The sequence below is a fragment of the Hetaerina americana genome, unplaced genomic scaffold (assembly GCF_022747635.1).
Source record: "Hetaerina americana unplaced genomic scaffold, ioHetAmer1.1.p SCAF_4, whole genome shotgun sequence".
Classification (NCBI taxonomy): domain Eukaryota; kingdom Metazoa; phylum Arthropoda; class Insecta; order Odonata; family Calopterygidae; genus Hetaerina; species Hetaerina americana.
This window is the reverse complement of record NW_027286985.1, coordinates 85,699,893-85,715,109: the sequence shown is the minus strand read 5'-3', so window position 1 is coordinate 85,715,109 and position 15,217 is coordinate 85,699,893. Positions and strand designations below refer to the sequence as shown.

Sequence of the window (15,217 nt, the reverse complement as noted above, 5' to 3'; positions counted from 1 at the left end):
AATTCCAATTGTCGTTTTTTATTTTAAGCGTAATTCCTCTACAAGTTCTGCCGTGCTCGTCTTCTTATCATAGCAATTACGAACGAATCTGGCGGATTTTCTCTGAACCTTAGAAGTCTGTGAATACCTCTCTAGTTCTTTAATCAACGATTTATCCCAAGGATTCGTAATACTGGGGACGTATTCCAAATGTGATTGCATGTTTCGAGAGTTAGAAAGTTAGGAGTGCAGGCTGATCAATCGAAATCAGACCGACTAATTCGAGTTAGGTGTCCCAAGGTTGTTGTACGCGAATGAATATCGTGCGGTGGCCTACGCGACTTGGAAGACAGGTGCTGACGTGTACTTATAAACGGCCGTCATCAACGATCTGGAGCAGGGATGACAAGTGTATCAACGGTGGGAGGGCGGCATTGGGGAAGAAGGAAGAAGATGGCATTTTCATGCGATGCGATTCAGTCGTTAGCTATTCGAAAGGAGAACAGGCGACTCATCTCCCTCAGGGCGAAAATTTTCAACGGGGCGAATTTATTGCGATCGCCGGAGAAGGAGAAGCCGTGTGGACGAACGCGGCCCGTAAAGCATCGGGCGAGGCATGTTTAATGCATCGTTGGCATCCGGGTGGATTTATATTGAGAGTTTGTTAAAACAAATTGTATATCATGCCCACGCACAGAGAAGAGAATTAATGTCCGTGCTCTTTCTCCATGCATAAATAAGTTATGCGGATAATCAAGTCATAAAATCCGTCCTAATGTTCCGCCGGCGGGGTGTGTGCCATCTTCCCTCCCCTCCCCTCGATACCCCTTCAACCCCCGCCCCCTTAACCATCCCCCTCCCCCATATTCCCACCCGCTGCTTCGACTTCCAGTGTGAGTAGACTTCGCCGCGGCGCTTGCAACTCTCAACTTCCGAGGAGCGTCGGAAGCATTATTAAGTCTTCGTAATGACGGAAGATTTCCGCAGCCTGAATGTTTAAGTACTGCGTATTTTGAAATTACCTCGGTTAGAAGGGAGTTTGGGGGGGGGGGAAGCCCCGAAGTAAAGCGTATGAAAGCGGTTTATATGGCGGTGACGTTCAATGTAGCATTTTATCTCTCCTCCTTCCGAGCTGAGAAAGAGAGGAAGTCTCCGCTTTTGTCTCGACTTATTCTAATTCATGAAGTCAGCCCTCGCTGTATATGCCCACATTATATTATATATTTCTCTCTTTCTCTCTCGCTCTATCCTTCCTCCTGCCCCCTCTCCGCTTTCCCCTATCCCAGTTGCCTTCTACTTCGCGCACGACGATGGCGTATCACACATTCCTCTCCGTCCTCTTCCATTCTCTTCTTTCATATGTTCTCGTCCCCCTCCCTCCCCCCGCTTTCTTTTATGCTCCACCCTCTCCCATCCTCCTTTCCGTTTGCGCCAAACCACCCCTCCACCCCGCACCCTTTCCTCCCACCTCCGCCGGGATAATCGAGTGAATGACAATCGCGGACGCGCATGCATTATTTCGCTCTTTCAAGGGAAAAAAAATCACTCCTTCCCCTCCCCGGGCGCATGCGCGGTGGTGGGTAGTGGCTATGCCTACGTGGGAATCAAACAAAAAAGGGAAAGGGCTCCTCTCTCTCTCTCGCTCTCTCCCCCGAGACGACACGAAAGGGACTCATGGTGGGACGTGGGGCTGAAAGGGAGGGCACGGACGGGGAAATAGAGAGAGAGAAGGAGAGTTGATATCACGAGAAATCCAAATGTAGGGGGAGAGAGAGAAGGATAATAATAATAATAATAATTGGGCCCGTTCGAGCAGGATCGGGCAATTTATTGTTTCAATTTCAGTTTTTTTTGGGGTGCATTATGTTTAAACCCCCAATACAATTTCGTTAATTTTACAAAATACAAAATATGAGTTACATGCCATTCCTTTCCGTTACTCTCCCCGTTCTTACTTTATCTTTTGTTGATAAATCTTTCCAATATTTTCCTAATCGGTTCCTCATGTAGGTATTGCCCAATTTGTTGGACGTTATGCAAATATCCAAGGATAGCTTCCAGTTCGCGGCTTTCCTCGGCATAAATTTGGCAATAAAGGACTCTGTGTATTGCCGTGTCCTCCTCCATCATGCATTCACACGTCCCCTCCTTTTTTTTCCCTATTTTCTTGAGGTATGATCTAAACTCCCCGTGTACCGTTAAAATTTGCGTAATACCGTTGTAAGTTTTAAAGTTGATCTTCATTCTTTCCTTCACGCTAGGTAAAAATTGTCTGGTTGTTTTACCCTTTTCTAATGTTTCCCATTCCCGTTCCCACATATCCAGGAAGTACGCTCTTATAAAATTCCTGTTCCTGCTCCATTTCTCAGTTGGAGACAAAGCTACATCTCCCAGAGTAGCCTCTTCCATCTGCTTCATCCGTACCTTGATTCTTCTTTCCTCTTTTGAGAACGTTATCGGTTGTATCCCAGTTATTATTTGTAGAGCTTCATTACAGACCTCTCTCCCTTCTCTCTTTTTGGTTTCGGGATGAGGTTTTAAGTATCGGATACTCGACTTCCAAAAGCTACAAGTCAGTTTGCATTGCCATGCAATTCGGCACTGAATTTGACGAATGTAATGTGTTGGAGCACTCGTTTACCGTGTAAGAATTGGATAGTTTCACGTCGTGTTTAAGGCTTGCATGTTTGATAAACGGGTAGATGGTGATTGAAGGTTTATGCGGGCTAAAGTTTTAGTAATGCAGGTCGAGAGGAAGAAATGTCCAAAAAAGAGGACACCGAGCATAATTATGCGCGAATCCTGTATTTGGAAGTTTACTAAGTAAGTAGTACACTTCAAAAGTGCGTGGTGTGGAAACACCCCCTGCCATGCACCCTATATATTTTATATTTAAATTATGTCCTGGGAAAACCGAACATGCCTCTTATTCCGCTAGTTGTTGAGGAATTTACCATTTTAAAGAAGGGTCGGATAAGTAGAGGTAATTTGATATTTTAGTACCCTGAAAGCCACCGCAATGGTTTTTGGCAGGGGATGGATGAATATGCACTAGATTAATTTGATGCCGTTCATGTTTCCAGGGTGATAGACTGGAATGCTCGCATGCATAATGAGTGACAGGGTCCATTGGAGATGTGCCAAGCATTTTCTGTGGTTGGAAGTATAAATTTCCGGAGTAAAGTCGACCTTAATCGCATATTCATTTTGAGTTATTTTAATGACCAATTAGACGTGTAATTTAGGCCCGAAGTTAAAATGTAATTTCTATGTGAATAGTTTGTTATTTGTAAAGATGGTGTGGTTATAACTTCAAAGAAATAAGTATATAAGTACAGAATGTAATGTGGTTTCCTTCAGAATGATTTATTAGGTTTTATTATAAGAGTACTAGGTGAATGTAATGCAAAGGGAAAAGAGAAATGTTATCTGTCGCTGGTTAGGTCTCATTTAGAATACTATATGCTGCAGGTTAATGGGATCCTCGCGGAGTCGGATTAATTGCCCAGTTGGATCGTGTGCTGCGTAGAGGATCTAGATTTGTGAAACTATTAGTCTGGTTTATATTAACCCCCTGCCACACACTTTAGCGGCGGCTTGCAGGTTACCAAAAAATATTAATTCAAAAATAATTCCTCCGTAGCGTTGATGCAAACTTTACATGAGGTAATACATAATAATAGAATTGGGGATCTTTTGGCGAAGCGTCATCCGTGGATGTGGTGCAGAACTACGAGAAAAGGTAACAACTTCTCCTAGAGCTATCACTTAATGCTCGCCGTTCTCACAATCGATCACATTCCCTGCACCCAGACCTTTCCTCCGAAGTCTGAAAAAGAAAACGAATGGTTCGAAAGCATGTGTGCTTCCATTATGGAATCTCTACTTTTCCATCGAAAAGATGCCCACTGTCGAAATTATTTCGACGTACGGCACGAGAAGCAGATGGTTGTTTACGAAGTGACGTGAAAACGTTGGATGGTCAATTTCGTTAACGCATTGAGAGAGAGAGATAAGCTCTCAATTGGAAGGAAACCTGCGGTGTTTCGTTTACAGGCAACATTTCCCTCGCGTCGCCCTCTCCGTGATGTTGGTACGCCCACCGGAGGATCATCTTACATTGTAACCACAAAGTGGGATTTAATTCATCTCGCGCGCGGGAATAAACTTGGGCGGAGCGGCGTAAACCACGGGGTGGGAGGTCGGCGAGAAGTCTTGTTGAGGAAGGGGTGTGAGAGGTTTTTCTTACGGCAGCGGGAGTGAAAAGGAATGAATTATCAACACAACTTCTGCGTTTTTCCTCCGGTTCAACTGACTGGGTCGGATGACCCTTCTCTTTTTGTGTGACTCTGGGTTCAGAGGATGCAGTGAGCGCGTTGGGGAGGGGGGGGAGTTGGGGTAGTTCGTTCGTGCGGAGAAGGGGGAGGGGTAGAGATTGCGTGGAGGAGTGGGGGGGGGAAGAAGAGAGACTTCGCTTAGTACACCCCAAGTGCTTCCCAAGTGGCCTCTAAATCGTATCTCGTCGTTAAGCCGTCAGTCACGCCTTGCTCGTCGTTATACAGAAAAGTGGCCGCGCCTCGAAGGAGCGCGGGAGAAGGGAGGCTAAATCACTCCCCACCTCCCCCCCAGCAACACCACTCACCCTCCTCCACTCAATTCCCCCCTCTAAAACCGCTAGCCTCCCTCCCCCCCCTCCCCAACCTCTCACACTCCGCGGCAAAAGCAACTCGCGATTCGTATTCGAGAACCCTTAACGATGATTCCCCCACCAAACTCGTGGTGTGTACTCGGGCGCTTATTTAATTGCGCGTTCGCTCGTTTTTCGTGATCCATTCTCCCGCTCTCGTCGACGGAGCACGCGGATTGCCGGAGTAGTGTGCACTCCGTGATTTTCTCGACTTTGACACTACCGTTTATGCACGGTAATCCTTCGAGAAAGCTCGCGGGATGGTAAACCTAAGTACGGCCGCTCCTGCGCATCTGCGATTCAAATGATAATAAGGGCGTGGTTTCTTCCTTTTGCGCCATATAGGGTTCATGAAAGTGGAATATGTCAACGGTTTCCCAGTGCTGATCATCGTCGTAAGCATAAACGGTAGTGATTTGTCGTAAATAGTAAATCTAAAGAAGTAATTTCGAAGCGACACCAATGTCTTGGAATCATAATAATAAGAATATGTTGATAAGTTTCAATACAAAGAAGCGTTCTCCTGAGGCTAACCTACTCAACGAAACCTTTTTCCCCAACCAGCAAAGCTCACTTCTTTCATACTTATCCGTTACTGTTGCACCCGTAATGCATTCTTCCATAGCCTCATTTGTTCCTTATCCTTTCTCTCTTATTTCTATCACGAGCACCCTTTAAGTACTGCATGCCCACCGCATTTAGTGAATCTTCATGCTTTTTCCAGAAGACACGAGTTTCACTTCCGTGCACTAATGCGGGTTGGAGTTATACACTTAAAAACACTGGCGTTTGTGCTTTATTAGAGAAGCATTCATTTCTATGTGCTCCGTATTTCATCGATATTTTTACCGGAATCAGCAAAAATATCTTGGGTTGGATTAAGGACTCTGGTGTGTATTCACCCTCTGCCACACACCCTGGCGGTGGCTTGGATGATACTAGAAAATGCTTGATAAAACACTATTCATGTGCCCTAACCAGCCACAGTTTCTTTCAAATACGCCTTCACTAATTCCTGATAATCCTCACTCATCATTTCTGTCGTCACTTTTCTCGCTATGCATATAATCGCCGTAGAGATGGACGGTCGACTCAACGATACTCTCTCACTGCCTGCATCGTCTAGGGCCCTCTGAGCTCAGTCTCGTGGGGTGTCTGTTCGGATCCGAAAATTTCAGCTTGTGTCAAGTCTGACATGAGTTCTTACATTCAAAGCGAACCGGCCTCTGCTCGAACCGCCCATTGGTGGTGGCGTCTAAATGGCACCCACTCAGTCTTGCCTTCCCTCCCCCCCTCCCACTCTCCGCGTCTCCCAGGGCACCCAAGGGACGTTCGTCTCCCGCTCTTGACTGGAACATTTACACGCACGCGTGCCGATGGAACAGCCGGGAGCGAGGCGCTTCGCGTCACGGCCGAGAGGCACGCCTGGAAGCTCGCTTCCCTCCTTCTCTCCTCTCCCCCCTCCCCAACCAACCCTCTCTCCCAACTTTCCCCCTCCCCAACCAACCCTCTCTCCCAACCTCCCCCTACCCGTATAGCGCCTTGGCTCGCCTCTTTTGTTCCCCCGACGCCCATTGTTTCAACCCGCGCGCGGGGGGCATTGTTGTCGCCGGCCCGTTTTGTGCCCTCCCATACGGTGCCTCCTCAAGTCTCGCCTCCGAAAGGGAAGGGGGTAAAAATTAACAGAAACCCGGGACAAGTTTTCGGCTGCTTCGTTATTTATTTAGGTTGTCGCGCGTGGCTCATCGTAATACGTTATACCCCGCGGTGGTGAGCGTCTCCCCCCATCGTTCCTCTCTCCCCTTCACTCTCCCGCCGGCCCTGCCATCCGCAGGGGCGGCGTCCCCCTAGGGTGGGGTGACGGAATAAGCGACGTCGTGTCACACGAATTTCGTGAACGTTTGAATCACCCTCCCCTGTCTCTTCTTCGTCGTTTTACTCGTTAATTAATTAAGTAATTAATTTTTTTAGAACAGCCGGAGTGCGAGTGCATGAACGTTTCAAGTTTCTCCGCGTTGCGTCCGCTGTCTTTTCATCACCGGCTCGGGGGCCCACGCAGTCCCCACGCGACGACTCTTCGGCCTTCTTCGCCCTCTTTCATCATTATTCCCTTAGCTCGTATCCAGCCCTGGGGCGAGTCTTGAACCCGTGACCTTTCGTTTGGTTGGGGGGGAGGATGGAGGGAAGGCGGGGAGCACACTTAGTTCCGACCCGGCGGGCATCTCCGGTGTTAATTGCTTCGATATTTCTCTCTTCCCCGCTTAGCTGACATTCTCCCATACATCGTGGCCCTTAAATATCCCAATGCTTCTTGGTATCTCCTCCACTCACCTTTTATGTCTTCTTCGGATTTCACCTTAAATTTCCAAAAAACATGGCGCCACATTGTGGAAGATGTTCATTTCGTAATAAAGATATCATCTTATGTTGTCCATTAAACATTTTATTTTCGGACCATTGTTTACTGAATTTCGATCCTCTGCAATGACAGCGGTAACTGGCGAAACCTTAGTCGGTAAATGAACGGACTAATTAATATTTTTATTAAGTTTCTGAAACTTCCTACATTCTATTGCAGAATTTAAAACATCCCCTTCCACCCCGTCCACATTATTTCCTCCTTTCCTCTCTCTCGATGAAGCCTCCCAAAATACGCCTTCGTGTTATTTCGTCAAAGAGTTGATTTCGTATTCACAGAATATCACGATCCAGGCTCCTATTTCTGCCATTTTTTTCATTGCGTCAATACTTAGCATGCCAATCATCAATTACCTTCCACTAAGTTCCATTTATTGCACATTCCGAATTCTCTCTCCCCCCCCTCCACTAAGACAAATTTTCTTTAAAAAAATTGTCCTTATGTGTGAACCGCTTCGACCTGCTTTAGTTCATTCCTTCGTGGAACAGGATATACTTTTTTGGCCGGCATGAAGGAGGTTGGTGGGAAGTGTGAAGAACTGAGAATAAAAATGCTGCCGGACAAACAAGGGGAAGTCCGCTATTACGTAATGGCGGGAATACGTAATAGTTTTCAGGGACCGCGCTCAAAACCTACCTTCAGCAGATAAGATTACCCGCGACAAGGTTTCTTTTCTTCTCTAAACTGTGTGTGATGATTAGATGCTGGTTGGAAGTTGTGCTAGCTCCCGTGTGAAGGGCGAAGTTCATTGTTATCGCTTGGAACACGGAGAGAAATGAGATTAAATGATAACATTCGTCGTCAAGACGACCACGGTTCGATGCCGACCCAATTATGGGATGTTCAACTCGGTTGAAGGTTTTTTTTCGCCGCCGGAGGGAATTTTTCATTAAATATTCAATGCCTCTCTGCATTGTCCCGCTCAAAAGGCACCCTCTCTCTCTTTCATTCCCTCCCTCCGTATTCACGTGCTTTCGCAAATAAAGAGGCTCTGAACACAGGGAGCGTAAACGGAAAAAAAAGATCGCAAGGGTGAAAAATGATTTTTTTTTCTTTTAATCGCGTTACAATTTGTGCTAGTAAGTAGGTCCTAATCGCCCTCTGGAAACTCAGGAAATATTTGAAAGGGTTGGAAATCGTTGTAAAAATTCCAGGTGGTCGTCCCCCTTAATCCAGTTTTGTTTTTTTTTAAATCAAGGGACGGTTTACTCCGAAGATGGGAAATTAAATGCATACCGAGTAACACTTGGATGTTCCCAATAAAAATTAGCGTTGATTATGAACGCATTCCGTTTTTCTTAATTTGAAACCACGAAGTTAACCTCGTGCGTTTCAAGAAATGGGCGTGTTGACGTGTTCCGGAAAAGCATTCCGGATGAGCTTGGAAGTTCTCGTTCTATTTCGCTATTTAGCTTAAAATTTCCCGAGACGCACGCGAAACCGCCGTGCATTCGTGCAACTTGGCTGCAGCGATGCGCGAAATAACTTAATATTCCACGAGAGGCGCTCTTAAGTTAATTTTTCGCAAATTGACTCCAGCACCAATTATCTGCGTAAAACAACGCGAGTTTTACGTACGTAATGAAAGCATCAGCGACGAGGCTTAGTGAAACGTCATGTCAGTTGTGAGCTAAAGTTAATTTGGTATTAATTTAGCTGAATTAAAAGGGCTCTTTGTGCTATGACGTGCTATGCATGTGAGTCGTCCAGGCTGATGAATGAAACTTGGTCTCGGAATGAAATCATGGCGCGCAGACGGTTCGATTTTAGAAGGAAAAGCAAAGAAATGCTTGTTGTGTGCCTTCTTTTCATATTTAATTGCCGGGCGGTATTTCAAATCAGGAATGTCGGGGATATCGATGGTAAAAATAATTGCACCCCGAAGACTACTGTCGTTTTAATTTTTCCCATTAAACTACCCTACTGACGTAATTGGATGCGGATGATGATACGTCATTTGTTCGTATGGTGCTCTATTTGCATTTTAATTCTGCCATTATGCCATTTTTAATGTTTAAAGTTTCTCATTACCATATATTTCTCTTGAGCTTTTCCTTATAAAAACCAATGGCTAGTTTTCCAACGTAATCTCAATAGTACTGGGATTATTTGGGTTCCAATTAACGTAAATGACTGTAAGATTACTTTGTATTTATGTAAATATAGCAAGTACGAATTCACGCACGAGCACACGAACGTACTGGTAGACTTGCATTTTTCTGTAGTAATGTTGGATCTGTAGATACCGGTATTGATTTTGAATACAGTAATTAAAAAATCGTTGTTTTTTGTATGGGGGCAGTCATTGGTTAGACTTCCAAAATTAAAGTAACTGATTTTAGTGACAATGGCCACTTTCACTCTACCATTTTTCTTCCAATACACTGAATGATCTACGTGTATAGGTTTTCCGCCTTCATAAATACGAGGGTCATCCGGAAAGTAGTACCCGTTCGTGAAATAAAAACACAAAAGTAAATATTAACAAACATAAAAAATTTTATTTGAAAGAGGATACTTTAAACTACTTCTCAACATAATCTCCAAGCAAATTAAGGCATTTGTCATAACGTGTGACAAGTTTCTGTATTCCTGCTGCATAGTCCTTCGCCGCCAGCTCATTGAGATACGCGAGGGACCCATCTTGCACAAATTTTTGCATAATGCAGATGGTGTTTAACAATTTCATGAACAATTGTTCGAGAAACATTGGGAAAATGCTCACAGATGTCATCAATTGTGACGCGCCGATCGTTCCTCACGAATTCGTCAACTGAGCTCACCAGTTGGTCTGTAATGACAGACGGTCTCTCCGAACGCTCATCGTCGTGTGTGTTCCCCCTCCCCATGTTGAAGTTGCGACACCACCGCCGAACAGACGACTCGTCCATTACATTGTCTCCATACACCTCCTTTAATTGGCGATGAATATCACATGGGCGAACGTTTCTTGCATTGAGGAATTTAATCACTGCCCTCACTTCACAACTGGCGGCGTTCTCAATTTTTTTAAACATTGTAAACAATCACAGAAACAACACAGGCAATGCTAGCGTCACGCAACTTGGCTCAGAGAAGGCAGACAAGCCACTGAAGCTATCTGACCTCGTCCAGCGGCTACTCGCGTCGTCAGCACTTCATGCGGCACGAACGGGTACTACTTTCCGGATGACCCTCGTATCATAAAAACTTATTCCTACTTTTTCCGTTGCTGGAAAAATAAAGTCTAACCTATTCTCTTGGCAATCAAATGTCAAACGCGTTGAGTGTTAAGCACCGCGGCTGTCTCTTGTTCCGGAATTTGAGGTTCGATCTCTTCCCATTAAATATGTACGTTTTCATGGACCAATCCGGTGTGGTATGAATATCACACCAAAACTTCATTTCGGCTTCCATCGATTTTCCATTTGAATTTGAATGAATGGAGTAACGGGCCGCGCCAACTTCTCTCCCAAAGCTCTATTTTGCTCCGAAATGTCATTTATCGGTTCTGGAAACTATCGCGTCACTCCAAATAAAAAGGCGACTGCCGCTTGAAATAAATTCAGGGAGGAGGATTTAATGAGTTAAAGGAAATGAGTTACGGGTTACGTTTACGTTATAGGTGTTTTGTACTTGCAATCGTTACATTTCCAAAAATGTAGCTATTTATTATAATCTACTCGTAGTTTTCAAAAATGTATCGTTAAATTTAAGTGATCGTTGGTTTTTTATTCCAATATCGCCTGGTAAGTTCAACAACCAGGTCTTGACACACTTCTTTCTTTCATCTAGAGTTCGCGAAATGGCGATATCGAACTCTGAATTTTTAAAACCAATTACCTCATTAGCCATTAAGTATCATAGCGTGTAAAATGCTCTGTTTTTGTAATTTAAATTGCTTTTATTTTTGAATCCATGCAAATAACTTGATTTTTCAGTTTCTCGAAGTCATTAGTCGGTCTAATCACATTTATATTTATTAATCTCTTTAAATAGTAAAGTAATATTTCGTCGCATTGCACTCATCACCCATGTCCATTTTCAAATGTTTTTAAATATAGCTGCTATTTACAGATAAATGATTGCTTTAAAAAGCCCATTTACGTTTTCGATAAGCTTCCCCATCACTGCTTGCATTCTGCATAGGTATGTCGGCGGTGAAGTCGGCAGTTTTTTTTATCTCCAGTGTATCCGTCGTGTCTCATTTTCGTTCTCTCTCTTTCTCTCTTTGCAGAGCGTGGTGAAGCACTCGGACAAAGGGGCGAAGGGTCTCAAGTTGAACAACTCGGCATGCTCCCCGACCGGTACCCCTGGCCCTGGCGGGGTCATCGAAGACAACGAGAACAACGGCGGCAGCGGAGGGGGGTCTCCAGGGGCCATCGGCACCAAGCCTCCCCGCCCCAACCCGGACGCCCCCGGCCAGCCGCAGACGCCGCAGCAGCAGGTCAGTGCAAGCAACCAACAACCCCACGTAACTTCTTCACCTTATGCACGGTGTTACCTGCCGCACACCGCTAGGGGGTTAGGCTGGGGTTGATTCCACACCAGGGCATGCCGTTTCAAAATTCAAGTGTTGCTTAAAGACCCATAATTCAAATGATCGTGATTAGTGATGCAGCTTTTTACATATACTACGCTTTTTAGTTTGAAATATGTATTTTCTCATGCGAGGCTACCTTGGAAGAAAGGCAATTCAAAAGATCTGGGTGGAATGATGGCAGAGCCCGAGAGTTTTTAGCAAGAAAAATATAGTTACCTTAGCTGCAGATATTCTGATCTCACGATGTTCATGGGAAAAGTGGCATTTTAAATCTTTGAGTTGTACAGCTTAGCTCTCCGACCTCATTTTCATGAGCTCTCCTGGCGTACGTGGTGCGTTTTGGATAGCAGTGATACAGTTTTAACACTATCGCATAAGAGATATGGTTCCAATTTGTGGAAAATATTTCATTTGAAATTTGACCTTCGGTCCGTAAGATATTTCACCCCTAGCTCCTCTTATAATTCAGTAGCGCTACGAAGTGCCTCGTAAGAAAATTTTACAAAGCTACCCCCTCGATAGTATCCCACTCTCTGTTTTGGTGAGAATCCAATTTGCTACCGATATCCGTACGTATGATAAATCAAGCCTAACTAGTGCGTCGCTCTTTTATCAATCGCCATCCACGGTCTTATGGCGCTATTACCCGGCATCCTGTATCCGCGCTATCGACAAATTTTAGTTGATTTAAGCAGCGTAAGAAGGAGCCAGTTAGCCAGTCAAGGGGCTGCGGTAATTTCTGCACGCATTACAGGAGCCGTGTGAGAGAATGACATAAGAATCAGTACACATGAAACTAAAGTATTGAGATTGCGTAGAAACAGGAAGGCTGAGATAAAAAATCAAATAGGGAAGCATGAACAATAGCAGGTGGAACAGTTCACCTATATAAGAAGTGTTTTTAGATAGGTACAGGTATATTCAGATGTTGAAGGCATAAAGAAGAATTGGATCAGGTAAATAAGCTTCCACTTGGGTGGAAACAATAGAATAATGAAAAATTGGCCCCTTAGCGTAAAGAATTGTTTCCGTAGTTCCGTCGTTGGAATTTATTCAGTTCCCTCATCGTCCGTGGGAGGCGAAAATAATTTTTGTCCGACCTCAAGTTCCGCCTAGACCAAATCACCTAACGCTGCATTTCAATGAATCCTTTTTCAATTCCGCCTCCCTTCTGACCCACTTAATTCCGTTCGACAATATTTTCCTCCTTTTACCCCAATTGCGCAACGCTCCCCTCCTGCTATCGCAGTCTTCAATATTCCAATGCTTCTCTGTGTCGTTAGGATTTTTATCCGATGATTGGTCGCCTGACTGCAGCATCCCACTCTTCCCTTTTCTAATGATGATTCCATCGCATGCCTCCTGATTCGTCTTCCTCCCTCTAACATCCCTCCTTACCTTCCCTACGCATTTGTCTTCCTCGCGGCGCCTTCCTTTATATTTTCTCCATTATTAGTTTCCTAACAAATCCATTATGTCTCAATGTGTGCCCAAACCATCCAATTCTTCTTTTTGTGCTCCATTTTGATCTTTTTCTTTCTACTCTTCTATATATTTAGTGTGATAGAGTGCAGTGTAATATATATTCGGCCAATACGGCAGCTGTAGTTCGTTCATCATTGTTGAGAGTAGATGCCACGTTGCCCAGTAGCGTTTCCATTAATCTATAAATTTATCTAAATCGCCAAGTTCCTGTCCAACTTAGCTCGAGAGGACGGTAATTATCGCTTAATACTGCGGTTGCCATTTAGGAGTAGGTATTGTTATTTCTTTGATAATAGGTCTCGTTCCGAACCCACGAGTAGCATTTATTTTTTTTGTATTTTTCTAATAATAGATATTCCTCTCAGTATGAACCCATTAACATCTGCCCGCCAGCGGGTAGTGGTAAATAGTTGCTGACAATAAAGAGAGACTGGATTTATTGCGGGGGTAATCAGACTCGTATAATGAGTTCTTGCCTTTGTGCATCCGAGTGGGTAGTTCAGTGATGTGCTCTCCGAGCGACGATATGTTAAAAGATTCGAAACTCGTTTGGATGGAAAAAAAAGGAAAAGATGATAATTTTTTATTGAGTTTGAGGCATTTTCCCTCGTTTGGCGTGGTGGTTGCTTTTGGAAATAAATGTTCCTGAATAGCTAAGGCCGTCGAGGGATTTGTTATCGTCCCGCACTCGCGATCATTTGACTCGTTTCTGCTATTATGCATGCATTCCCATCGAATAATTCATCTATGCGCATATTTCAAAAAGACTGTCCTCACCGCTGGGATTCATTTACGTTACCTACACGTTCAATTCATCGCCCTTAATCAAGTGTGCCGGGGTTTAAATTTGCTCCATCTCGCTCTCTATTTCTCCTCCTCCCCATTTCCGAAGCCGCCCCCTCCCCCCCCCCACTTCCCACATTAAATCGACTTACGGTGCTTGCGTAATAAAATAGCGTACCGCGACGAGCAGTTTGAACGCCGTGTTCTGGGCGTGGGTGCTCCCACCTCACATTCTCCCTCCGTCCGAGAGCTCTTAGCGCCCTCCGTGGTTTACAACAATATTATTGATCTTTAAAGAGACTTGACTCGTCTGTACAGCTCTTGGGTTTGGGGGGAGAGGGGACCACCGGTGATAAGTTAGAAAATTGAATAAACGCGGCTTTCCTTGTTGTTTTTTTTGCTTCGGGTAAAGAGAAGCTTCTCCTGCCCAGGATTTACGCAACAAAATTCCCTCAGGGGTTCATCGAAATTGCCAATCATGCCCTCACTCACGTAGTTTAAGAAGCAATTTTCCCGATCTTCTGTTAATTTTTGCGATTCCCTCTCTTCGACACGGCTGCACACGATCACGGAATTGGTTTTGCAAGCAGATCTCCGTTCCCGACTCCCTTTCCCGATGATCTCGTCATGCCGTCGTAATTTTTCGCATCGGCTTCTTCCAGCGATTGCTTCCCATTAATTATCCTCCTCGGGAGTTTTCATCTCCCTCCCACCCTGCCGCTCTTCCATCTTCTGCCACGGTTTCTTTCCGTCACGATCTTCGGTAAACTCTCGTGTCTCGGAGAGAGTTCCATTGTTTTCATTTCTCCCTTCCGCGGACTTGTCTCCGCTTGGCCTTCGTTGTGGTTCTTTATGGGTCATCCCGTTCGATCGTCAGTAGGAATTTCTCTTCCGCGGCATCTCATCTCCATCCCTTCCAATCCTCTTCACCTCAATGCCGCAATCTTAAGAGCCTCGCAGCCTTGGAGAGGAATCAGAGATTTCCTTCCGCTAGCCCACGAGTCAGTAAATCTAATCGCTACACCGAGTGTTACGTGCCTCTAAAGTACATAGCCTATAGTTTTATAGACCCGGGACCAGTGTTGGGTCCAAGGGGTCATGCCCCGGCCCCTGCGGGCTTTTAATATGATTTAAAATTAATGATACTTAAGCATATGCCTGGCACTACTTTTGAATACCATCTTTTCTCCCAGGCTAAAATTAGTTTCTATATATATATATACTTTAGAGTGCCACGCGGTCTCTATATTGGTGCGAAAACTTGAAAATTGAAGCGAAATTATTTATGATTTTGAACTCTCTTTGTAGACAAAAAGATTGTAAAAATGATTTTGGTTCATGT

The 15,217-nt window shown here is 44.7% G+C and overlaps 1 protein-coding gene across 1 annotated transcript in view; it reads left to right on the top strand.

The window, feature by feature from the left end:
* Positions 1-15,217, top strand: part of LOC139692496 (putative uncharacterized protein DDB_G0291608) — a 491,283-nt gene that overhangs the window by 437,678 nt on the left and 38,388 nt on the right. Inside the window, exon 2 of the mRNA XM_071590714.1 lies at positions 11,302-11,511. Within this exon, the coding sequence (XP_071446815.1) occupies positions 11,302-11,511 (210 nt within the window). The remainder of the gene's footprint in view (positions 1-11,301; positions 11,512-15,217) is intronic.